Consider the following 27,464-nt stretch of genomic DNA (forward strand, 5'->3'; position numbering starts at 1 on the left):
TCTGTTGCTTTCCCTCTGCATTTGCTCAGTCCAGTATTATAGGAACTTATAGCTGATTTAATTATAATAATCCTCATAAACTATATTGAACCTTTGTCTTAAGAACTCTGTTCTGCTTTGCATGCATGCATGCATACCCACACACACACACACACACACACACACACACACACACAACCAACCTGCATCTAATAGAGTTTAGGCGCCACCTGTTGACCACAACAAAAACTGTATCTAATGTCACAACATGTTTAAAAAAAAAACAACAAAACTTCATTTTGCACAAACAAACATTCAGTTGCAGTTACATTAGCCTAAAATAACAGATCACGGCATGTGATTTATATCATGTAAGTCACGTTATCATATTGCTTTTCAAGGAAAAAGAAAAACGACACAAAAGTGATCAAGACCGATGTCGGCGCACATGCACACAGTGGCTATTGATTATCTGGTTATCTGTTAATCATCCTAATGCAGCTGCTGAACGCAAGTACTGCTGAAACGTGCATGTTGCAATGGTCCGTCCGCGTTGGTTGAAACTGGAGAACTCTTTGTTAACTTTAAGAAATTATAGGCAGACCGATGAAGGAGTGATAGACTGATTGAAACTGAAATAAAAAAACAAAAAAAAAGAAGCTGCCAAACAACATAAGAGTTTCTTTACATTTTGCAGGGTTTTCAGAGGCTTTTCTGAAGGTTTTGGCATGGAAATGAACATTAAGTGTCCATATTATACATAAAATATCATCTTCCTTACCATAAATATCATCCCACATCTACCACCATCATCATCATCATCATCTCAATGTAATGTAGACAAAAAAAAATCAAGAAATTAAGTTCGGCCAATAAAGTGTTCTTAAATTGACAAGATCTGATGCCTAGTTTTGAACTGCAGTTGTTACTTCTCCGGGTGATTCTAAGTGCAAAACAACCGTATGATAACATTGCACATGAAAACACCATCGTCACATACATTCAAATATTTGTCTAAATTACACCTAAATTACTTTTAACTTCAATTTACATTCCTTCAATGTATGTACATATTCTAATTACATATAATACACTTATTTGGATGTTAGTACTGTACATCTTAATGATTACTCATTGTTTTAAAAATATATAAATCGCATAGTAATAGTGGTCAAATGTGCACACAGGCCATAGCACACACACACACACACACACACACACACACACACACACACACACAGATGAGCTGGAAAATCAATTCATTTGAGGCAGACTAGACATGTGCCGACATGCTGGCAAATATTCACGTTTTATCTTTTTTTTTTTCACATCAGAGAGAAGAAAGCATTTTTATATGACGGGAGATTAGTTGAAAGTGCGTCTTCTTTCGCTGGGGGGGGGGCTGATATGACACCACAGCAGGCCAGTGTACAGCTGTTTTTCCACGATGTTTTAAAACTGCGGTCCTCTGCCACCGGAGGGCAGTGGTCTCCCACAGCGTCGTGCACGGCGCGGCTCCTCCGTTTCGCGCCGAGTGCTTCTCCACTTTGCCCATTATTTTTTTATTTTTTATTTTTTTCCAATAAATCAAAGGCTCTCATCCAGCACGTCCACAGATTCCCCATCTCTCACGCTGATCCCGCCGGAGTTCCCGCGGCCGCGCATCGTCGCCCACCCGTCCCGCGCCGCCGTACGGTTGGGGTGAGCCCTCGCCCCGGCGTCCGCACCGCTTAGACTCTAATGATGCTGATGGAGGAGGAGGCTCTGTGGAGCTGGAGAAGGAGAAGCCGGTGAGGTGGAGCTGTGCGTGCACATGAGTCATAAACAGAAAGATACGGGGGGGGGGCGCTCACATATATGAAGAACATGACTCATAAACCTCGGGAAGGAAGCGTGTGGGTCAGATTCACATGCGCCGCCACGTGCCTTATTGCACTCCATACGTAAAGCCTCTCAGTGATCGATTATCTAATCAATGACCCGGTGTGGCAGCTTGACATTTACGACACAAATCTGACGCGTCCCAACGGGGCCCGGTGGCTGTGTCTTTGGGCTGAAAGATGTCAGAAACACCGGAGGATGAGGCGGTGCGCCTCGTTATCGCGGTAACCGGACGTTAAATGAGTCGCGTTTGGCACTTTGTGTTTCGCTGCGGCTTTCGACGTATCTCTGCCCCGGGGAGACTCGCGCCAAAACAACAAGCTTTTAATAGATTTTTTATTTTTTGCCTCTGAAACTACAACAGAGACATTTTTTTAAACAAACATACACACTCGCCGCAGAGCCTCAAGCACTCACACAGTTTTACAGACCCAGTTGGATCATTGTCCAGATTTTTTCTTTTTTAACCTGTTGAATTACAAATTCATCCTTTGCGACAAAACTTTAGTGAAAACTGACAGAACTTGCTTCTAAAATTCCCCCAGTTTTCAAATATGTAGAAAGCTTTGCACGAGGACATCGACGATATTTTGTAGAATACTACATAGGACTAAATAATTATCTCAGTTAATTCGGCTGATTTTTCGTAGAAGTAATTTATTTCATGTTTGATGTTGTCTTTATTTAGACTTTGTCACTACACACGTGCAGTTAAGTAAGATAACTCCAAGTGCTAAACTATGAAAAGAAAAGAGCTCACAAATTCGTGTCTAACGAAGCAGCCCAAGGCTCAATTTTGTCACTCATTAGTTTTACACCATATACATGCGTCTAAACGTCTCTGACTGCTCGCTGATTGTTACCAAGTTGTCGCCACTGATGCATCCGATTGGGCTTTGTGTTTTTTTTGACGTGACGCCATCTTGGCGCTCTACTCAAAGACAGTTTAAACGGACTCCGGTTTTATCGTCGCGTCCCTCGCTCGCATCCGGAAACGGGTCTGCCTTCTCGGACCGCTTCACCCAGCGAGCGTTCGCAGCTAAGCCCTCCGTTTCCAGCCCGGCTGTTTTATATTTAGTCGTGGTGGCAGCAGCTCCGGTTGCCTAGGAGATCTCTCATGCAACTACACAGCGCCCCCCCCCCCCCTTTCAGAGGAAACAAAATATTCCCGGCAGCCAAGAATGATCATGCATTATGAAGAAGCGCTACAGCAAAACGAAAGCTAGATGGAGCAGAGTCGAGGAGGAAGTTCACTAGAGAGGAAGTTCAGAGGTTGGAGGAGAAATGAGTCACCCTGCTGCTGCGTACGGCTCCGTTGTGGTAGATGGGCGAGCTGCCGGCCGAGGCGTTGTAGTAGGAGGAAGTGGCGCGGACCAGCGGCCTCTTTGCCTTCTCCTTGGTGCCGTTGGAGTCGTTGTCTTTGATGATGTCGTACTGTCGGCAGAACAGGGCGATGACGGCTGGGGAGGGCGGTCACGTGGCGCGCAGGAGAGAGCCAAAGTCGGACACGTGAAAGAAAAAGCAAGGAGAGTGGCTTCGTTGGCTACGTGGGCGGGAAAACTGGCACAGGGACACAGAACGACCACAGAGAGAGAGAGAGAGAGACGACACAACGCAGCCAAAGAGACGTCTCTTTCCCACGTTTGCGCTCATAATCCACCCGTGACCGAACCCCAAAATACACCCTCATCTGCACACACCCACACAGCCACACATCTCCGGACTGACCTGCCCACAGCAGCAGCACGGTGGTGATAATGAGCAGCTCTCCGGTCTGCAGGTGAGGAGTCATGCCCAGACCCTCCATCGCCGGTTCATCTGAGGGCAGAGGGGGATTCACACGTTTACGCTCCTCGTGTACGCCGATTACGGGGAGTTAGGCAGAAGGGGAAACTGACCCGACAAATATATACGTAACTACAGCTTTTTTAGTCTGTGTACGTATGTGTGGGTTCGTGTTTATTTACGGTGGTCCAGGACTCCGGCTGGGTAATGGTCACTCCTCTCCAGAGTCCTGAAGTGGATGGCGCGGCTGGGTTGGCTGTCACCGTGCGGCCCGACGGACTGCACCTAAATCCACCCGAAAAAGTGAAAAAAACAAAAAACACAAAGCGGTGAAAGCACAAAGTACTCGTCATATTTTTAAGGGGAATGCTGAAGGCCAAGATGGAGCCGTACCACCAGACTACACTCAAAACACTGGGCACATTCCCAGCCCGTCATTAACAGACGACGACATTATGTAACGATGAGAAGAAACTGGCTCGCGAGGGTGTATTCAGAGATTAAATGGTGCTTTGGTTTTTTGGCCGGGATCCTGAGTGATCACTGGAGGACCGATGGTACTGTAAATGCACGGGGGGAGGGGGGGCAGAGCTTGAAGGATAACAGAGGGAATACCGACTTGAGCTAAAGACTCATTTGGGGAACCCTTTTTTGGGACATTTTCAGCCACCGAGGAAAGTGAAAATCCCGTAAAAGACGAAGCTACTTGCAAGGTGTAAACGAGCCTGGTCTATGGTGCGTGCCTCATCCAAACAGAGCCCTGAGATATTTCTAGCAGCCACAGTGAAGTCTGAAAGCAGTGACTATTAAGTTCAACAATCACACAGGGAGAGAGATCCATCACAGAGTCCCAATTACGTCCATAAGAGGTCTCACGGTGCCGCAGACACCGCCGTCTCCCGCCTACACATTGAACCCAGAGGTTGAATGCAGAAAGTTTTCTGTGGAGGTAGTTGCAAGTCGCCGTGGGAAAAGAACTAACCACGGCAGAAGTGGGCGTATAAATACAAAAGGTAATTACAACATTTCTTTTCAAAAGAAGTCCTTGAATTAATTTAAAAGTATCCGCAACATTTCTCTAATAGGAGAGTTAGAGAATCTGTCCCCTCACTCTGGAGAATGATAGAACTCTTCACCAAACTCCAGAGGGAAATTCTCTTCTTTTTTTGTTTTTTTAACGTTCCTCCCCGCCACAGGGAGGTCAGGGGTCAAATTTCAGCACCCCCCCTGGTGCTGTCGAGGCTTCAGAGCTTTGCTACGTGACGCTACTGCTGGACGTCCGCTTGCTGACGAGCACATTTAACAAAGTCCTCCAACCGAAGGACAATCTGTATCCGTCTATTAAAAGCTATAATGGATTATAAAAAGTTTAATAGAGTCATGATTACGAGTCACATTAGTCACTCCTCCTTCAGATTGCTTCCGATTTAAGCAACTTTGAGCTGTAATAAGTCATAAATGTGCCATAAAGAAAGTGTCGCCAGTGTATGTTCATATACACGGAGAGGAGGTTAATAAAAAGTTCATTTCTACAAAAGCAATTTATTATCAATGAAGTTCCTTGGTTAAAGCTGCCCTGCAGATATCTGGATCTCATTTTACACATCCGGAAAGAGCTAACGCGTCCACGCGTTAGCCGTTTCCAGAACTTTCTACCGCATTATCGTGGGCTTTTCTTCGGCGGATGGCGTTTGCTCGGTTGTCAATGACGTGACGAGTTGCGATACGATTTCCCGCCCCTGGACACACGGCCGCTTGTTATCCCACGGACGAAAATTCCGCAGCTGACCGAGCTCCATGATGGTCATCTGCTGAGGAAGACCGCGAAATGGGGTTGAAAGCGCGGGAAAAAGCTACAAAGTGGACGCTGATTACCTTTAAAACAAGAGTTGGTAAGAAAAAAGAACGTGTTGAGCTGTGAAATAAATACAACAAGATGGAAAAGAAGAACTTTTGATTCATGTCTTACAAACTTTTTATGAAGCTGAAGACAGACACAAATCAGGGATCATATTTAATGGCTTTATTAATGGTTTATAAGTCATTTAGAAATCACGCTCAACCGGCATTGTCCTAGATGGTCAGATTTTTTCCCGCTCTCTTAGCTGTCTAGTATTATGTTACACAGTTTCGGTGGAGAGGGTGCGGCGTTAAAGACTCGACAGAATGGGCTTGGAAGCGCAAGCTAATCATCTATGTTAATATATATAACGGGTTTCTTTCCTGAAATTTGAAAAGAAAAAAAAACAAAAAACAAAATACTACAAAACATATAATACATCAGACGCTGCCAATAACCAGCTGCAGTGCAATCACTTTAATTGCTCACTCTTCATAACCAGTGCTTGGTCTACAAAGGTACTCTAAAGCTTCTGCGTGATGGAAAGCGCTGATATTCTTCAAATATAATCCGAGGGGGGGGTCTGATGTAATGTTACCAGCCGGATCCTTCTAGCGTCAGCACTTTGCAAACTTGGCCCAAGCGTTTGACTCCCGATCTTTGAGGCGCACAAGCAGCGAGTCTCGTCAGCCCAGCTTCAAGCTGACCAGGGAGACAACTGCATACCTGTGGTACGGATCGGAAAAACAACACCAGAGTCTGTGTGTTTGCTCCAAATGATCTCAGTCTCAGAAGAAAGTAAATTGAAAGAAAAAAAAAAAAGGTAAATACCTTGTTGTACCTCGCTACAGATATAATGTATACGCACTCCAACGTAAAGCGGCGTCCTGTAGATGCGCTGGGGTCCACTTTCTAAGGTTTTCATCACAACGGGGAGGCCCTTCCTCCGATTTAAATGTTTCAAAGTGCTCCTCACCTGCTCAGCAGAAACATGACTTCCACCTGACTGCACAGGTGCAACTGAATTAATAATGCAAAAACCTGAATTACCCCCCCTTTGTCAAACCATTTGGAAATTCTGCCTCACTGCCACCGACGCTTTCCAGGTGGACATGACACGACCGCAGACAACCACAAACCGGAGGCGCTGAGGCGGCTTTTTGAATCCTACCTGGACGCTGTAGTGCGTGTCCTCGTCCAGGTCCCACAGCACACACCAGCGGCTGGACGTGTTCACCTCTCGGATGGAGCGCTGCATCAGGCCGTCCTGCCTCTGGAGACAAGACACGTGCGCAAATACATGAAGGACACGTGCCATCCGGTGGACGCTTTCACACCCTTGAGTTATTTCAGTATTTCAAGATGGATGCAAAAACACTCCCCGCTCAAACGTGCAGCCCCACCTCATCGAAAATTCAGCTCAAACACTTACTGTGCCACTGGGGGAAATTATGCCTGCAGGGAAGGTAACACCAGCAATCATTTTTTGGAAGAAACAGGATAAACCCCTGTACAGGCAGAGATGCTCGGCCAGTGCAAAAAAACGGCCTTTAACACAGATTACACACGCAAATATCACCTGTCCAGTTTATGCATAAACTGATTCCGACAAAACCATGAGCCTGTAATTCTTGTCATACTTGGCACCAAGATAGATTCATGAAACAATTCCGTAAATAAAAATCAACTCGGATAACAAACTTTAAACCTGGAACAATTTTGGCCACTTGGTGGGCGGCAGAAACAAGCCTGTGACAAACAACACTGACATATGATCAACTTTTAAGTTAATAAGGCAAATTTGTTAGTCAAGAGTTGCCTGCAGATACGGAGCAACATTAGCATTAGCATTTGAACTCGTGTTTTTTTCTTTCACCTAATGAACTTAAGTCCTATATTCCCTCTCTTTTAGCTCCGTTTTTGGTCTCTACCAATTCCTGAGGGAAATATCAGGCTCTTTGGCCGCTAATGCTACAGTTAGCTAGTTGCTTACGTCGTCTGTCTGCTGTGTGGCAGGTACAGATAGGCTCCCGCGTCTGAAAACAACGCTATGAGAGCAGCGAGAGTGAACTGAAACGGTAGAGTTTCAGGGCAATGGATAAAACTCGCTATTAAACTACAGCGAAATCGATACTCGAATCGATTCATCGAGAAAATAATCGGGGCAATAAACATAAAGGAAGATAAGTGGTTTCCGTCCCGTACGAAACAGTTAAAAATCAGCTCCAATCAACCAATTACAACAGTTAAACTTTTACATTAATTCATGAGTAATAATAATGTAACAATATAACAACAGCAGCTATATAACAGTATATTAGTGTAAGAGTCAAGGGCCATTTCTCGTCAAACATCAAAGTTCAATTAGTCTAGTTTATCCATGGTTACATAACGAATTAAGAGTTCAATTTGAAATACAAAAATACAAGTACACCTCTAGTTTCTCTAGGATGCGAAAGGGTTAACAACTGCTTGGTAAGAACTCCATTAATTCCCACAACCCCCAGCCCCCCTGACCCCCCCCATCACCCCCACCCACTGGATTAAAGTGTACTATCCAGCCTACGGTGAAACTCCAGTTTCCCAGCGAGTAGATGTGGCTATAAAGCACTAAAAGGCAGAGGAAAAGTCAATAAACAGAAGGCTGGCAGGACGCTCGAGGCCCCGCAGATGTCTGAATCGGAGACTCAGCAGAGTCAGGGCAGTGTCTTCTGCTGCTCTGGCATCCGTGCGAGAGCAGCGGGTCAGCGAGGAAGGTTTTATTGAGCAGAATATACAAGATCTTTTCGGGGGTTAAAAGGGCCGTATAGCGGTACCAGTGAGTCACCGGTGATTTTGCAAGATCGTCAGGTTTCGGAACAAAAACTCCAAATCCATCAAATTTAAAGAAAATGCTGCCGAAGCAACTGGCATTACAACACTTGAGCCTCGAAAAAAGCCGATAAAACGCCTCGTCCAGGCAACAAGGCGTTTGAAAACATGCAAGTTTGCTGTTGACATCTGTGCTCTTGACATCGCAATGCTGCTGTAGAGTAACTATTACAGGAAAAAAGTGAATACTATGGAAATTACTGTAGTATTAGTCCACTAAATCCATAACCCTGAGAGGCAAAAGCCTGGGCGAAAAAAGAAAGCAAGAAAGATGTAAAACAATCGTTGCCTCACTTTAAGCTCAATTGCTGCAAGCGCTTGGTAATAATTTCACTTTTGCCTCCATTTTATTAGTTTTCTTGTCAATAAATGCTTCATACTTTGCACTTCTGCGTACCGACCTGCTTCTTCAACATCCCCCCTTTTTGGTTTTCCCAGCACCGAGAGAGAAGACCAAACTGTTTCGAAGTGAATATATCAAACCGTTAAAAAGCGGAGGAGGCAAAAATAGGACTTTTAAAAGGGAGGGGCATTTAAATGCGATGCAATTTCAAATCCTTAAAAGGTGAATTGTATTGAGACAAATTATCTTACTGCGGCGTTCTGTACAAAAGCAGAAGAATCTAAGACCAAACATGGAAGGAACTGACTTATCAAATGAGAGGCTACGAGGCGTGCTATGTTTTCCGCGGCTGCAAAAGAAAAAAGGATCAGTACGGTGGGACAATGAAGAAAATAAAGAAAAATCCCCCCTGAGTTTTCTCTTCAGCTGCAGAGATTTACTGTAGTCTGCTTGGTTCAGGTTCAGCTGGGACACACCGAGGCCTCAGACACCGTTTAAGGGGCGTCAGCAAGAACGGGAGCGGTGCTTCGTCACGCTGAGCACGTTAACCTCAGTAAAGCGGTTTCTTCTGAGGTGACCGACCCTGGGGTGCACAGGTGAAGACAAAGTTTGGTTCTAAAAACTATTTTTAGGTCGAGAGGGAAGTCGGCAGCCTAATGGATTTCGGCAGTGAAGCGCAGCAGACACAAACACTCTCCTCTGTTCTTGTCATTGGCTCACGACTTTCTTTTAGCAGCAGGGTTAAGAAACCTCCAAAGACGCCTGCGGTTTAAAACAGACGCTGCCTGCGGAGGCTGCATGGATTTACTCATTAACGTCCACCCGCGTATTCGCATCGATCAGAGTTTGGGATTTCTGAATCAGAATAAGGCTTATTGGGGGTTTCGGGTATACAACCTCAAATTGGGTTACTTCCTCTGTGTGTGTGTGTGTGTGTGTGTGTGTGTGTGTGTGTGTGTGTGTGTGTGTGTGTGCTGTTGCATGATGTGTGACTGTCGGCAGCCGGCCCCTCTGGGATTCGGAGCAACTTCAGATGAGCGAAGCAACTCCTTGTCTGAACAGATTTCACTCGTCCCGATTCTCCCTTCACAGACACGAGGCTGGGCTCGTTACGGGAAAGATACTGTGCGTGTGTGAGGCGATTTCCCGAAGCAGCCTCCGTGTGTGGGTTCAAACCACATGCAGCTCGGGATCGACACGGAACCTTTCCCGCTTGATTTTAAAAGCAGGAATGGCTTCCAAGAGAATAAAACCAAAAAAAAAAACCAAAAAAAACCTGAAGATATGCCTGATTGACAGAAAGCAGCAAAATTTGATAGGATTAGCGTTTCTTTGCCATTTTGCCATTTTGTACATTTTCACGCTCATCCGGAGCGACTTTTGATGACTAACAGGAGAAAAGAAAAAAAGAGAGCTCAGCCGATAAAACCCCCTGCTTGGATACCCCCTTCTGCACCTCCCCTATTAATTTTTGAGTAAGGTTTTTACATAAGTGCTTTCTGAGGTTATGGCAGGAGATTTTTTTTTTTTTTTTCACATCCCCGTCCTCTTCCTGCCTGGAAAATGCCACGAGCCCTGATGGATTCCGTGTCAGACGTGAGGCGACTCTAAAAGAAAAATAAAACGAGAGTTGCTTGGCATCGCCACCGCCGTGCATGCTCCCCCTGTGAGATGAGTCCCGGCCAAATAATTTCCACTAATGGACACAACTCCCACTCAGGGCTCGGCTAATGTCTGATTCTCCTTTTGCCAAACTGTGGGTGGTAAAAGAAAAACCGACTGGAACGAGCCAAGCTGAGTTTGCACCCTAGGTTTCAGGAAATGAGAGACGGACAAAATGTGGCGAGATATATGAGCACAATTAATTTGAAACGTCTATTACAGTGATGCAACCGGGGGCACTTCCGCTACTTCTGCAGGTCTGCATTGGCTCGGGGATGCTCGGAGAGACTGAAGAGTAGCTCGACTAATTCGAAATAATAAGAACTCTGATTAGAACGAAATCGAGATGTCGAGCGAGCAGTAAAACCCGCGTCGCAAGTGGGAGCGGACCACGAAAAGCAGCTAGCAAGCGAGCCGACGGGCCTAAGCAAATCCCAGTTCAATTACATGAAAGCGCTGCAGAATTAATAGTGTTCCGTCACGTCCAGTTTAAAATCAATTAAAATGAACACATTTGGAACATGATGGGTGGGGTGTATCGAGTGTATCTGACGCGGTGGTGGGGATACATGGGGAGAAAGAAAAATGCCGGGAACCACTGGTCTATAAAACGATTCCCGCTTTCTATTAATCATCTTTCTACTCGACCATTTCCATTACCAACGTTTGCCTGCTTTTTCTTGCTAATGGGATACTTACAAAGGTGCACGGCTTCTCTTGGCCGGAAACTTTTCGTAATCAGGAGATTTGTGTTTTTTATTGCTGTCGGCTTTGCCAGACGTTCACGAGCGCTTCACGTTAAATGCTTACGAGCAATTTCCACACTCGTTTTGTTTTTTGTTTTGTTTTTTTTAAAGGAGACGCGTTCGACCCGGCGTGACTCAGACTGTCTCGCAGCAAAACGCCGACTGTCTACTGGGCCTCATGAATGATGCAGTGTCTTAAAAACGCCTGCAGAGAAAAGCGGGAAGGGGGAAAAAAAAACAAAAAACAAAAACAAAAACAAAAAAAAAAAAGGAAAAGAAAAACGAGGAATCCACTCCTCAAGAGGTAAAGATGGGTCATAAAAAAAAATACATAATTCAATGCTGAAAAAGCTGCTTTCTGGCCCAGAACATGGCAGCGAACCAATTTTTCTGGGCATTTGATTCATAATTTACAGCCTTTCAATTTGTATCCCTGCAAAATTAATGGGTCTTCAACCAAATGAGAGCGCGGAGGGAGAAAAGGGTAAATTTGACATGAGACAGATTTACTGAGTTTAATGGGGAGGCTGAGAAATTGTTTTTCAAGCTTTTTGAGGATTAAACCAATTAGGGAAAAAATCCATCGTTGAGCTCGATTGCCATGCATAGTAAATATTCACACACACACACACACACGTACAGTGATGGTACAGGGCTACTGTACTGTACCTGCTGTGAGATGGCGTATCCAATGACAGTATCTCCCTGTGGGACGTTCCAGGTCACCATTGCCGAGTGCGCCCTCAGCTGGGTCACCGATACATTGACTGGGGCTGCTGGCACAGCTGTTAAAAACACACACACGCGCACACACACACACACACACACACACACACACACACACACACACACACACACACACACACATTAGTTGTTAGGGACAGTCGGTGAAAAATATTTTCACTGGAATCTAGGTGTGTAGTTTGCAGAGCACTCTCGTCCTGCTACACAGAATTTCAAAATAAGTGACATTTAAGAACTTGAAATACGATTTCATTGGTCATGGTTTCTTCTCAAAAGAAGAGAAAAAACAAACAAACTTATAACTTCAAAGTCGAATCTTGACGTCACTGCATCAACAATCTGTTACTTCTCCTGAGGAAAATCAGAAAGGATTTCAACCTTTATCTACTCTCAGGCAAGTTGATACATTAAAGATGAATATACTTCTATGAAAAATGCACACCAGCCCCCCGGCCTCCCCTAAAGACCGTTTTCATTTTAACAGTCTCTCTCCTCTTTGTTATTGTCGCATCTTCTTTGGCTTATTATATTCCTCTACACACGTCACTTTTCGCTGTGTGCATTTTAATATAAGTTTTGTTGAACATGTGTTACTGGATATATCACATGGCCTTGGTCACGCAGGTCAAGCTCATGCAAAACTTCACATAAATAGAGACAATTGTGTTTCAAGGCTTTTCAGATTTGCAGAAACTTCCCTCAATGATAGACAGCCTTTACACTAAACGATGACTTCACGAAGGGAGCTCAATTTGAGAACGGCTCCTTTAACGTTTCAAACCTCGGCACAGGGGCTGGAAATAGGTTATTTGGCTTAAAACTACACTTTTAAATTGATGTTGACGTATGTGCACTGTAAAAATGAAGAAACGAAAAAACGCTGCGTTCATGAACACGGACCCGAAATTCAGAAGCAGCTCCAAACCCGCAAATACGGAGATCATGTATTTCACAAACATGTATAGGTACTAATGACCCGGAGCAGTGTGTGCAGAAATATGTGCATTAAATCCATGTATGATTTAATCCATCGCTCTACAGTCAGCTACCAAGATACTTTGAGCAATTTGATGGAACTGCGCAAAGTGCTGCTCATCAGGTAACCCACCGGTTCCCAACATGAAGGTCGGGACCCCTCCAGTGGGTCACAAGATAAAGCTGAGGGGTCACTGAACGACTGACGGCATAGGAGAGAAGACAAGACCTCAGTCTGCGACACGACATTTTAGTATTTTGTCTTTCTTCGACCTCCTTAGGACGACAAATGAAACAGTTCACGAGGGGAAAATCGCGACCAATCAAGAGATTCTCCAGCAAATAGTCCCCAAATAATCCTCTTTACATTTCCGTTTTTGTACTGATTAAACAAACGAGGTGTAAGGTTTTACGTACTGAGCTTTAGAGTTGCTGGTACGCGGCTTTTGTCAGGCTGCTTTTTTTTTCCAATTTTAAATCACAGCAACAAATGATTAGAGAGAGAGAAAAGCAAAGGAAGAATTTAAACCTATTTCCCAAAATGTCCAACTACCCCTTTAATGGTTGTAGGTCCAGCTGCCTGTTTTTGTTTGTACGTGAGTGACGAAAAAACTTTCCATAAAGAGAGAGAAAGTCTAAAACACTTGAGGCACTCGTGTTTATTGTCTGTGGATAACTGAAAGAGGACAGTTGAAACTGATCTCGGACCAAAGCCGGTATTTCCTGGCTCATAAATCTCCTCCAGTCCTTTACAGTGTCCTCCACTCTAAGCTGGACGTCCTGAACCAAGCATCCACACAGATACTCCATCACGCACACGTGTTTTGTTTTTTGTTTTTTTGGTCACTGTGAGCTTCCAAGTCTCCTTGAGCAAGACGTCCTCTTCTCCTCTCGCATTGTGATTCACTGTGGATTGAAGTGTCAGCTAAATGGCTAAAATGTAAGTGTATGATCACGGGCGAGAAACACACACATACTGGACCTGCACACTTGGAGGCTCATGCTAATGATTCTCTGGGGGCAGGTTAAGATTGAGTGATATAACATCTTAAGTGTTCACGGAGAGAGTGAGATTTTTTTATATCACTAAATCATCAATAAAAGCTCTGACCTCCACTGACAGTGAGGAAAAAAAGAAGGTAAATAAAAGAGAAACTCTTTCTCTAGGAATATTTTTATGAGGTAAACAGCAAGTATTAGGAGGGAAGGACAGAAGTAAAAGGGAAGGAGGGAAGCAAAAAAAAAAAGATATAAAGGGATTTAGAAACAGAAAGAAGGGGGTGGGGAAGACATACCCCTTTCCCCACGAGGTAAACATCTGGAAGAGAGAAAGACGCGAAGAAGCTCAGATAGAGCGTAAAAGAAAAAAGAAAGAAAACTAAACGACCGTCAGAGAGAAAGACAGGCCAAAAGGTTGAAAAAAGACCGAAACAAAGTAAGAAAAGAAAGAGAGAGACAGTATAACAAGAAGACAAAGTGGAAAAGAAAGAAAGAAAGATGAAGAAAATGAAGACAGAAAAAAGATAAAGAGACAGAACAGCATAAAGACAGACAATACGAGAGAGAAACAAAAAGACAAAGAAAGACAAAAATGATACAGAGACAGAGAAAAATAAAGATAAAAAAGACCACAAATAGAGGGATACAAAACAGAAGAAAAAAAAGACAGAAAAAAGACGAGAAAATAAGACAAAAAGACAGCAAGAAAGGAAGACAAAAAGAGAGACAGACAAAAGACAAAATGCCAAAGCCAGAGAGTGAGACAAAAAGACAGAAACAGAAAAAAAAGTGAGACGAAAAAGAAAGAATGAAAATGAAGACAAAAAAAAGACAAAAAAAAATACAGAAGAAATACATATACAGACAGCAAGAAAGACCAAAAGAGACATGAGGACATAAAACCTGGGAAGGGAAGAACGAAAGAGCAAAAGTGAGCAGGCGTCCCCTCAACCTCGTGGTGGTGATATAACATCGAATGGAATCAATAACTGGATTTTTACTGCGAGTCAGGAACTATTGATGAGTTCGGTTCATCCACTTCCTCTTTTTTTTTGTTTTTTTTTTAGTGCAGGACAAGAATAGCACTCCACATTTCTCATCAATTTCTCTGGCAGCAGAAAGCAATTAATATGTGCCCACTGGAAGAGAGAGTGTGTGTGTGTGTGTGTGTGTGTGCGTGCGTGTGTGCGTATACGTTTGAACAGCAGCCAATTAGGGCATTAAGCCTCAAAAAGAGGACCTTAAAATGCCCAGGTTTTTGCATTACGGTGCATTAAAAGTCAAACTGAAATAGAAACAAAGATGATACTGCAGCTGCCGTGCATATATTTCCATTTTTCAAAAGAGGACTTCCTGTTGCCCCCTCGCACACATGAATGGGATGAAGTAATTCAATCACACGGCTCTTCTGGACTCTCCGGATCTTTACTGGACTGAACGGATCAGATTCGGTTAATAAAAAGATTCATCTGGCGAGGTCCGTGACGCAAATTCATACACCGTTTTTACGGTCGCTCTGCCGATAGAAATTTGCACCAAACGAACGACACAGCTGGCACACTGTCAGGTGGAGTCCCTTGAGAACACTGTAGGGGGCGCTACCGCTGCAGAAAGAAATAAACACGATTTCTTAACGCTGCGGTTACGAAATCAGGACTTCGGCAGTTGCAGAGCAGCAGCTTGGAAGTGTCTCGGAGGCGACTGCTGGTTGACACGTCGCCTGAATGGGCCGCGTTTCAGTCACTGCCTCAAACCTGTCCCGTCGTCTGACAACAGACACAGAAAAAAACGGGTACATGAGAGCAGCTTTGTTGGGAATCCGGCCGCATTCAGTTACTGTACATGTGGGCGCAGGAGAAGAGATAAAAGGGCGGCCCGGCCACATACCAGGTTTTGACCTGCTTCCGTTTAATTATCAGTTTTAATTTATCTGGCACAGCGTCGCAGTGGTTCTCTCCTTTTCCACGAAGCACGTCTGAGTGCCACCGTGTTTTGAGCAGTGACAGTCGAAACAAAGAGACGACAGCATCACCTGAGAACAGGGAAAACCGCTCAGTCCCAGACCGGCGGAGGCGGCAGCAGTGAGACCAGCTCAGCACGGTTCTAAAGCCAAAGCTTCCACTCAGGCTCCGTGGAGGATGACAGTGTATGTCAAGCTCCGTCTCGGGCTAACAAGCCGACCACGGCTCATTATGCAAGCCAGCCCCCCCACTCCCTGACAACACGGCTTCGGAGTCATTAAAGGAAAAATCCACACACTTCCTTCAACACTCGTATAGCCCATCAAGTATCTTTCAGCCTGGCTCCTCCGCTTCAGCTCGCGACGTCCTACACTTCCCAGAATGCCCTTTGACAGCTGACAGGGAAGGATCATAAGCCTGTTGCTTCCAGCAGGTGTAGGCGGAGTGAATGAGGCAGCGTGTAACAAGAGCAAGTGCGTGGGAGTTTTTCAGTTGAGAAAAAGCAGCATTTGTGTGTGTCAACGCAACCTGTCCTGCAGCTGCAACGCTGCGTACTGGTCTATTTCCTGATCCTGTGGGTGTAAAAATCTTATAAATTCCTCCCCGTGTAATTACTGAAGCTCTGCGCTGAACAGCAGATGTAGGAAGAAGCTGTCGCTCTTGGCGCCGTGTGGTCAAAAGTATGTAGACACCCGAACATAATGAACTCACTCTTTTAAACGCTGCGTGTATTCTGAGAAATGTTCAATTTGAACTGTCCCTGTGGTTTCACACTTCGGTCTGGCTGCTGACCGGTCAACTGGATCTGCTGCTACTTGCCTCGACTCACTGGAAACGGTCAGACAAGACTGCTTCCACCAACTTGCGCAGATTTTCAGGTCTTTGACAGTCAGGTTAGGAGCACAAACCCGGACGACAACAGACCGAATGACTGGTCAGTAACCGCTGGAGGTCCTGGGAGTAGACAACCCCATGATAACACCCAATTTTTGCATCTTCTCGTAGCGAGGCAAACGCGGACGGCAACTGGCAGATCAGACTTTTTACATGCAGTGCACTTTGCGCTCCGGAGGGGAACTGAGGGCGAGTGAACTTTATAGAACGAACCAAACTTTAAAATCAAATCATATCGTCTTTCGCCGATAACAAGCATGTTTAAAAATATCTTTGCGGGAACGACCGGCAGCGACCGGATCTGAAAACTCAAGATCAGAATCTTTACATTACCACACACAACACGACTGTTTACACCCACTAACCCAGACTGGAGCTCGGTCCGATCGGTCGTCTCACCCAAATCATATTGAATATCGGCTCAACGGCCTTCATCGTGTGTCCCCGCCTCAAGGCGGCAACACTGGGCGGAACAAAATGCAGTGTCGTCCGGCAAGGCTCTACGTTGGAAGTGGCGCATTCCTGGTAGACTGCTTGTGTTTTGGCGCCTGAGAAGCCTTCAGACTCATGGATCCGTTACAATCCACAAAGACCAGTTGGAGTATTTCGTGTTGCAACGGTCGTTTGTTGTAACGCAGGGTTGTTTTTCGGTCTGAGCAGCTGCTAGCTAACACAAACCAAAAATAAAAAAAGAGCTTTGATTTCTGTCTCCAAAACACCTTTGGGATGAACTGGAACGTCGACGGCGATCCAGTTGGACGGGGTTGAGGTCAGGGCTCTGTGCAGAGCAGTCAAGGTCTTCCACACCAAACTGGGAAAACCATTTCTTTATGGACCTGGCTTCGTGCACTGGGGCACTGACATGTTGAAACAGGAAAGGACCTTCCCTGAACTGTTTCCATAAAGTTGGAAACACGCCGTTTTCGAAACTACTATCCACATTCATGCGTCCACGTAGTTTTGGCCACAGGGTGTACGCGGACATGACAGCGCAAGTGGGACTTTCTATTTTTTGGAGCGTTTCAAGGAGAACTTTCCTTTTACAGAGGGAAGAGGTCAGAGGACATGTAGACACTCAGAAAACAAACAAGTGTACATGTAATAAAAACACGGACCTAAATCCCATCCTCCACCTGCACACAAACTCACTCCACAGAGAAACACACATTCAAAACCATGTTCCCCTGTCTCTGCCCATCACGACCAAGATTCCCCCCGAACTCCCACCGCGTTACGGCTGCCAAATCCCAACCACTTTCATCTGCCAGGGCCGCGATGGAGTGCACACACGGCGCATAGACTTCTGCAATTACATTATACACACCAGCGGAGGAGATGAGAGGGGAGGCTTAGACGGAGTCATGGAAGACGGGAGGAAGACAGATGGAGATGAGGGGGGAAAAACAGTGGAGAGAGGGGAGGATGAAAGACGACAGGAATATGACAGCGAGGGAAGAATGAGCCGGGGGGGTGAGGAGAACGAGAACGGAGAGCAATTATCTCGGGCAGATATCAAGAGATGACGGCTGGATTTTCAATCCTTTGGTTTTGAGAGAAAAGATGGACGAAGGTCAAAGTGAGATGGATGGATGGAGAGGGAGGAAAAAAGATCAATGATGGAGGTAGTGGTAGAAAAAAAAAAAAGCGAGAGAAGGAGAGAGGGTGGAGGGAAAACAGGGAGTAGGAGGAGGAGTAGCATGTGGATATTGATTAAATGATGAAATCTAGCAGTTCAGGTGGATGTACAGGCAAACTGACACACTGTTCCCACATGTCCTTGTTTGTCCTTCACGTTTTAGACCAGATTGTGCAATTTATTTATTTATGCCCATTCATAATTTAACGTTTTATGATGCATTTAGCCCCCCCCTTTTCTCTTTTTTAACAGTTTGCAATTTGCTGTATATAAACTTTCTATATACAAGGGGAACAGACACACAAGACACTGACACAAAAACATAAGATACCTAAACTTCACCCATCCATCTTCCCCCAGCCCATAACCATAAAAGAGCTGGGTTACGCTATATGCTCAACTGCCCAATCATTTATTTCACACTAATAATCAGTGACTCTTAGTATGAGTGGATGGACGTAGTTTCCAAAAAAAATGATTTCATATTTCCAAAAAATGTGTGTGTTGTCCTTTCGGCAGCGAACCAATATTTTTCCATTGCCAAGCACGAGGAGAGGTCTGCTAGCTACCAGCTAACAGTTAGGACGTCTGCAATTTTTCCATAAAAACAGCAGCTGTGTGCCCCGCGGAGCTGGACCAATCAACCGCTCAGGGCCGTGTGTCAGGACTGAAACAGCAGCGCAGAAATGCCAAAGATACGTCCGATACTTGCGTAGTTTAGAAACGAGCGTTGCCGCCACGAAGCGCTGACGGGTTTGTTTTTCAGCTGCAACATGTCCCGGCTCAGTAAATGTCTTGGCATGACGACGATCATTTATTGGCACTAAACAGAAAAGTACAGCGGAGGCTGATGTGAATGTCAATCTTTTTTTTTCAGGTGTTTAGTCATAAACCGAACTACTGGACAAACCGTCCAAAAAGAGCATAGTTGACAGAAACCGCCAATTTTCAACTGCTGAGTCTCTGTACACTCCCAACAAACAAGAGAGCGAGGTACCGTGTTCTGATCTTCAAAGTTCCCTTTTAAAAGCAAACAAACAAGGTTTTAGTGCCGGTCCGTCTGTTTCTTGAAAATGCCCCCTTATACACTGTAGTTGATAGGTGCTTTGATATAATAACAATTCAAAAAATTCGAGATACTCCTTAAAAAAAAACCCAGAATCAAACATGCTAATAAAACACGCTAAGCAGAGTCTAAGACGAATATGTTCTCCGGGCTCCAGTCTCATCTAAACTGACTAACAGACAACTTGTTCTTAATAATAATCAGAATCAGAAGTGGAAGCTGTTTGAGGTTATTAGTTGTGCTTACTAAATATCCTACAATGAGACTGTACCATTAGCAAATTAAATAAATGATCTTTTCTGTTATTTAAGAATATTTCTCTATTTTATCTATTTTTCTCCAATGAAGTGACATTTTTCAGTTGCTACGCTTGATCTTATTCTGTCTTGTTGCCAGGGTGCGTTCGCTTTCGATTTATTTCTGTCAACAGAGACACGCATGCATATACACACACACACACACACACACAGGCACGCACCAAGGCAATTCTTTGATCTTTCCCCACAACGCCCTGTTCTTTTTATTGTACGAGGAGACGGGGGAAAAAAAAAAAAAAGGCTCCCACCAAACTCCGAGACTGCGATTCTCCGCAGCCCCTAGCAACGCTACACCGACGGCGCCTCCATCATCACAAAAACAACAACAAGCCCGGTGACGAGCGGTGTTCACGTCGTTCCCCCTGGAGTAGAGTAGTCCGTGACGTACGACTCGGGCCGGACCGCCGACCGTAAATCACAGCAAAGTAACAGTTTGCTGATGGACTCAGACAGCCTAATCTGGCTAATGGCTCCCTACCACTCTCTCCGCAATGGATGGGTGCCGGTGTGTGTGTGGGTGTGTGTGTGTGTGTGTGTGTGTGTGTGCACGCAAGCTCTAGATACAGCAATAACCCGGGCGTGTTTATCAAGACAGAGTTTGATCGTGGACGGATTATGAGACAGCGAGCCCCTGGACACAAACACGTAAACCCCCTCCTGCATGGGAGCAAGAGCCCACGGACTGAAAGACACAGGAAATGACGCTTCACATGTGGTCATGTTACTCATCTCGGTGGTCGTTTTTCCGCCTCTGTGCAGCCGTTTCGGGCCTCTCTGCCGTTTTGTCTCTCTTTGTGGTCATTTAGCGTCTCTGCACTCACGCCACCCCCTGCGGTCGTTTCTCTTTTGTAGCCACTGACAGTCTCTCTTTGCGGCCGCTCGACCAACTTTCCAACAAGATACATTGACATGCTGCCCCCTCAGGCCACCAGGCCTCTGCCCGCCAGGCCCGGGTCAGTAATTCTTACATGAGTATGACTATACGAAGTTGAGACGTGACATGATAGGACCATGAATTCTTGTGTAACTTTCTGTGAGTTGCTGATCACAATTCCTGATTAATGACCACATTATGCAACGACATTTTTTTGAGCTGGACCCAAATGTCAGCAGTTAGATGAGAATTTTAATGTGCTCTCGGGCCCCCGGACAGGTTGAGTCATGTCCCGCCAGAGCGCATGGGAACGGAGCTCTGCCGGATTCCTGAGCAGCAAGATGGCAGTGATGCTGCAGAAACTGAAGCAAGCCAGGTAAGAGGGGGAAATCGCCAGGTCGCCGGGGGGAAAAATCAGAGCGAGCGAAGAGAATAAATACCACAATCAAGAGTGAGGGAGCAGTGATGTGAGGCTGAGCAGAGCGTGAATAAAGAAGCGCTCTGCCCTGCTGCTTTTCAGTGAAGACCTGCCGTCGTCGCAGTTGGTGCATTTTTATGATCCCCACATGCTGCCAAACGTTCAGCTCTCTGCTCTCTTTTTTTTTCCTCCTCCCCGAAAGTCCTGGTAGAATTTTTAGGCTGAAGACCAACAGGGTTTTCGTCTCATGCCCAAGTTTTTCTTCCCGGGAGCAGCGAGACGCACCACAGGAAAACACTTTGTCTCGGTTCATGGTCCAGTCGTCATCCACGGCACAAAAAGCCAGATGTGCAGCACAGAAAGTAGCTGTAGTCATGTGTAGTCAAATGTTTAAATGTTTGCATGTGTTACGTTGCCCAACGTGAACCACAAAACTACAAATCCAGTCCGGGGCCCTGGTTTCCCGTCATCTCTCCACTGTTGCTTCAAAGTTGAAACCCAGCTTTCCCTCCTGACCCTTGTAGATGTGTCTCATCTGCCTACGCGTCACTGACGACCGGGCAAACGCCGCCTGCCGAGGACGATCCTGTGGCACAATCAAAGGCTCCGTAATCGCCGCTAAATGGGCCCCCGCGGTGAGGTTGTTTTCGAGGATGAACTGTCAGTATCAAAAAAATACATTTAGATCTATGACTCTCAAGATAAAGATTCTACGCAGCGCACGATCAAGCACAACTCTAAAATAAAAACAAGAGAGCTTGTTCTGCCTGGTGAAGCCTGAAATGATCCCAAGTTCTTGTTGGGAAAAGGCAATTTTGAAGTTACTAGATTGTAAAGTAAATAGTTTTATACGTAGAATAGCACGGGGGGCTTTTTTAGAAGCTTCAATCGGAACGTTAGGTTATAATCAGGTGGCGCGCCCACGTTCAACAGCTCTGCCCGTTGTATGGCATTCAAGAGTCCACCTTTGAAAGCCAGATGTGATCGCATCCTGAACTTCTGTTTGCGTCAGGCTGTCCTGCAGATACTTCGGCGTCATCTTCCAGCGATCTGTGCTTCAACTAGTGGTAATATTGAAGGAGAGCAAGCTTTTCCTTTTCCCCAGCTGGTTTTTCACGACCGAAAATCCTTATCTAAACCAGAGGTTGGTGGCAAAGAGCAGCGACGACGCAGGGTGGTTGACGAGCTCCTGCAAGGAGGTGGTGTTTATGTCACGAGCCGGGGAAGGTGACGGCCACGAGGGGAAACATAAAGGCACACTTCGCTGGCCGGATCAATACGGGGGCCTCGTAAACGCAGATTAGCCGCCTCTTGGTATCCAGCCAAGGAGAAGCACGTTGATAAGCGGCCTTTGGCAAACGAACCCATAACATAAACCCTCATGTTAAGAAAAGAAAGAGAGAGCAGGGATCTGACCAGCGGTTCGCGGGAGATTTACGCGCCAACGCATTCTCGCAACAGCTACTTAAACAGGCCGGAGGGTGAGCAGGAGAATGCTTTGAAAGTCCAACCGCCCGGCCGGACATTCGGTTACGGTCCTGGCAGTTTTACAACAGCTGCCTGTCTGGCTGAAATATAAAGGCGTAAATAGTGCAACTCACCTAAAAGCTAACGGACGAGGTAATGCGTTAACGTCAAGCTGTGCTGCTGTCATGTACTTAACGCTCCGGCTGACGACAAAAAAAAGGCGCCAACTGAGAGAGAGACCTGCCCTTTGTTGTGGGTGGGGATCTTCTTTTTTGTTTAAAAGTACCCTCTTAAATCAGTATGGTGTGGTGGGTCAGCTGCTTCCAACTCATTAGAGTGTTTTTAATGGCTTTTAATCCTTCTACTCCCGTCTCCTCAAAGTTCAGCCCGGCACCTTCGGTACCTCTAGAAAACTTTTGCCTTCGCCCTGGAATTGAAGTTCGGCGGGTCCGAGCGAACTCCGCGGCCGCACGGCGGGAGTTTTTTTGTAGTGACAGGAGAGGGGGGGTTTTAGCTGAATCGATGCAGAGGAGAGAAATAAAAAAAAAGAAAAGGCACAGGTAGAAAGAGAGAGTTGCACTGAAAAGGCGGAAAAATGAGGATAATTTTCCTCTTTTCTGTCCAAAATGCAGTCAGAAGAAAAAAAAACCATCCAACCTGCTTGAAGAAAAAGAGCAGGCACCTTGAGGTGACTGCTCTTCAGTCCTGCTAGAACTGACTCTAGTCCTGACTGCTGCCTCTTTTCCTGTTTTTCATTGCATTACAACCCGTTTATCGTTCTTGATGTTTAATATCGCATCGAAATTACCTTCCACTTTTCATCTGTCTCCTTATATTTGTTCTTTTGTTGGTCGATATCACTGTAGAGACAAACAGCTTTGACACAGATTGATGCACCTCAGCTCATTTGTTGGTTGGTAATTGTCTGCTCTGCAAATTTGACGAGACAAATTTCGCATTTGTGTGGTTTTGCACGTGTGCACGCGTTTGCCTCTGCATTTCGGTTTGTTTTACGGAATTTGCTTTCAGGGAGGCGTGTTTTTCGTGTTCGATGCGGATGGAGCACCTTCGGATGAGCTTGAATGAAGGGAAACGGTGCGAGAGACATTTGTTCACACACACACACGTTCCGGTACACATATCTGACTTACGCAAGTTGTTTGCACCTCTGTGTCATTCCGGCAACGCCGTTTTTTGAACCTAACTTTGATGCAAAGGTTGTGCGAGCTTTCGTGTCGTGGAAACTCGGAACTGGAAAATCTTAAGCAGGGACTCACTTGCTCCGACCATCCCCGGTGTTTGCCAGCAGGCCAGAAGCAGCAGCAGCAGCAGCAGCAGCCCGAGGTCCAGGTGAACGGCCGCGGTCATAACCTTCTCTGTCTGCGCGCACGCTCACGCGCGCACCTCTGGCTCCCTCAGCACCTTCTGCCCCCCCCCCCCCACCTCCCCCCTCCTTAACTCTCCTGCTTCCTACTGGAAGTTTCCCCACGGGGTCCCCGCTGTCTCCTCGTCACCCTTCATCTTCTGTCTCCTCGCAACGCGGGCACAGTCTCGGCACCCCGCTCCGCGCGGGCGTTTTATTTTCCAACTTGCCCAAAAGTAGGTCGGCAGGCAGGTGTGCGGCCGCGAGTTCAGACGGCCCCCGCCGCGTGAAAATGAAACGACATTTCCCAGCCCCCTCCGCCGTGGGTTGCAATCCCGCGGCCCGGGGACGCTAACAGGTAGTTCGACCCCCTCCGCCGCCGCCGCCGCCGCCGGTCCTCGGCTCTGCTCGTGTCTAGCGGGCTCGATCCTGCGTCAAACGTCAGCCGGAGACGGCGTCTCGGCGCCGCGGACAGCGCTCAGGCAGGTCGACTGTCATTTCAGCGAGGAGGGAAGAGGGGGAAACAAAAACAGAGCTCAAATAACCCAAATCGGCGTTTGTTTGTTTTTTAAAATACGTCGGCGGGTCGGTTGAAGAGGAGGCTTGAGACGCAGGAGCGCAAAGGTGCTGTGAGAGATCCAGAGGGCTGACAGATCATGGGAAACCCGGAGGAGCAGAAAACGTCTCTGTCTGCAGGAGCTTCGGTGGTAACTCCTCCGGCCAATCACACCCCCCCAAACACACACACACACAGAGAGAGAGAGAGAGAGAGGGGGGGGCGTCTGCACGGTGCTTCTCTCAGCACTGACGTTACAAATCCTGTCACCACACAGGGGGATGAGGATGAGGATCGTGGCGCGCGTTTCATCACCGAATTACCCGCACGTCGTCAGCGATCAACACGCTCACGAGGCAACTGTTGATCATGGTGTCAGGTTACAAAGATTCACCTTCCCTCAGGTAAATCGGCCGCCACTCCCCGACTCGGCGCCATTTATGGGCTCGGTAAACAGCAGCTGATGGATTTATTGCCTGTATCTGGTGCAGTTACTGGTGCACTGTGCGGGCAACTTCTCCCCTGCGGGCAGGACGTCTCCAGCGCAGCTGCAGGACATCTGGACCGAAAGCCATTTATAAACTGCTCATTAGCACCTACAGCTGCTCACTTACTCGAGTCAACGTTGAGCGAGTGCTCTCTGCTTCCATCAGAAGCCTCAGAAGAAGTGAGATTTCTGGGGGGGGGGCCAAAAAAAAAACCCCCCCAAACCCCCAAACCTTCCTGAAATGAAATAAAATTAAGATTCGTCTCATTTCTTTACAGAAACAGGCATCGAGACACTTTCCTTCAGGATCTGTCAAACACAAAAGCTGCGAAACACAGGAATTCGTTTTTTTTTTTATTTTCAATATTATTTAAAGGAGGGGGGGGGCAGAGGGAGAGGAGAGGGGCGAAATGATGGCGTTTAATCAGTCTGAAAAACACAGGCGCGTGCATGTGATCCCAGCGCACGGAACAGCATCCGCGACACCAGTGCAGTCTCGCGAGCGGGGGGGCTATGACGAGCCCCCTGCTCGCGGGACCGCGCTTGTGCACGCGGAAGAGAAATGCTCGCTCGCGAGGATGCTTTTCCGCTCGCGCACACTTGAACCGTGCTTTCGTTTCACGTGCACGCACCTGGTTTTTATGAGCATTGGGTTTGAGGCTCATTAAACGCCATTAAACGCCCCGTTTATTTGGGACCGGAGCATGTGAAGAACCTGGCCAGCCAGAACCTCTTCTTTTTGAGCTTCTTGTCCAGCATTTCCTTCATCTTGCTCTCGATATCATCCATCCTGGAGCCCAGGTCGCTCTCCCTCTCAGACCACTGCTGCTGCTTCTCGGTCAGGGTTTGCTGGAGCCCTTCAGTTGCTCTCTGGAGAGAAGCCCTCTCCTCCTGCCACTGTTTCAGGTGGACCTGCAGCTGCTCCTCCACTTTCTCCCGGGCGGCTGTGACCTCAGCGTTCACCTTTTTCAGGTGCTCCAGCTGAACGATGTAGGAGGCCTTTGCTTTTTCTGTCTCCTCCCGAGCCTCCTCTTTCATCTTCAGTAGATCTTTCTCTAGCTGACCTACTTTTAGTTCTGCCTCTTCCACGGCAGAGTTCTTTTTGTGAAGCTCACCCTTCAGTCCCAGGGTGACCGTTTCATTTTTTACTCTGAGGGCTTCTTCAGCCCCGAGTTTTTCTTTGAGCTGCTGTATTTCGCACAGAAGAACTTCTTTCTCCTTCTGGTTTTCGGCAGCCTCCTCGCCCAGGTCCTGCTGTCGCTGCAGCTGCGGCTCTGGACCAGCAGCGTCCGCGCCCTGCCTGTCCTCTGTCTGGTCGGGCTGGTCGGTCTGCTGCTCCCGGTCCACCTGGGTGCTGCGGCACGCGCTTTGCCGCTTCAGCGCCTGCTTTGCCATGTCCATTTTGAGACTGAGACCGGCGACTTTGTTCTCAGAGTCGGCCAGGTCACGGCGCGTCTCCTCCAGCTGGGCCTTCAGCGTTGCGATGGACTCTCGTGCAGCCGCGAGTCTGCAGTCGGACAGGTGCTCCTTGAATTGAGAGTCCGTGAGCTGATCTCTCAGAAGAGCATTTGCCTTCCTCAGCTCGGTCAATTTGTCCTCCTGGACGGTGGACTCCACCTGACAGCCGAAGTCCACGGCGTCTCTTACTTCCTGTTCTTTCTTTCGTTGGGCCTCCATATTCCTTCTTTTCTTTGGTTTGTACGCTTTCCGGTTTTGGCTCTTATCCATCGTGGCAGTGAAACTACTGACTGAACAAACAGAGCTGTGCACCAGTTTTATAGCCTCAGTGTTCCGTTTGTGTCATAGTGACAGTTCCATCTGTTCATTCTCTTTAGAATTCCCTGTCAGAATGTTTATTTTTAAACAAAACCAAAGCCGTTCAATGAAGAAAAAACATTAGGTCTTCAGGTTTGTCATATGTACTAAATTATCTGGATGACGATGGACCTTTTCAGATAACAATACAGCAAAGCAATAGACTTTTGCTCTGGGACAATTCTGCATCAGCGGAGAGTTTGGGCCTCAGTTATAATCATTGCCTTTACATATTTTATATATATATTTTTTTATTCTTTATGACATTAAATCAGATTAAATCACATTACATGTGATCACCAATGCCAAGTATTCCCATGTGAAAGCAACGATCAGATGCGCGCCACAGACAAAGACGATAGCTGTGTCTCCGTTAGTGCCAGCGAGCCTTTTATATTTAGTGTATTTGTTGTATTTATTTTTCCATCTGATTCATCTCGTTTCAGTTACTGCGCTGCAGGCGCCGGCCCTCAAATCCTCTGACTGGTCTCACGTGAAAAAATGTGAACACGTGTATTAGCCATGCTAGCGGCGTCGCGCAATGTGTCAGTTTACAGCCTGTCCGTCCGCCCACCGCTTCGGCCTGAACACGAGGTGTGTCAGCGGCCATGGGGTGGATTGCCGTGAAGTTTTTGTCCAGACTTTCATGCACCCCAGACAACTTCTGGTGGATCCCCCCGGCCTTTCGTCTGGCGCCACCAGCATATCAACAATTTCACGTATTCAGCGAAATCTCAAATTCAAATCCATCCTCCAATCGTTGAGTTGGCACAAAGTCTTTTTAC

General features: G+C 46.6%; 1 protein-coding gene across 1 annotated transcript; it reads right to left on the reverse strand.

The window, feature by feature from the left end:
* Nucleotides 1-1,615: 1,615 nt before the first annotated feature.
* LOC120798279 (fibronectin type III domain-containing protein 5-like) lies at nucleotides 1,616-23,826 on the reverse strand. Its single transcript, XM_040142461.1, has 7 exons — nucleotides 23,736-23,826; nucleotides 11,777-11,892; nucleotides 6,657-6,758; nucleotides 3,828-3,930; nucleotides 3,589-3,678; nucleotides 3,154-3,320; nucleotides 1,616-1,751 (listed from the first exon to the last, which is right to left on the reverse strand). The coding sequence occupies exons 1-7, from the start codon at nucleotides 23,824-23,826 to the stop codon at nucleotides 1,710-1,712; spliced, it is 711 nt and encodes a 236-aa protein (XP_039998395.1). The 3' UTR covers nucleotides 1,616-1,709.
* Nucleotides 23,827-27,464: the final 3,638 nt, after the last annotated feature.

The sequence above is a fragment of the Xiphias gladius genome, chromosome 13 (genome assembly GCF_016859285.1).
Source record: "Xiphias gladius isolate SHS-SW01 ecotype Sanya breed wild chromosome 13, ASM1685928v1, whole genome shotgun sequence".
NCBI lineage: Eukaryota > Metazoa > Chordata > Actinopteri > Istiophoriformes > Xiphiidae > Xiphias > Xiphias gladius.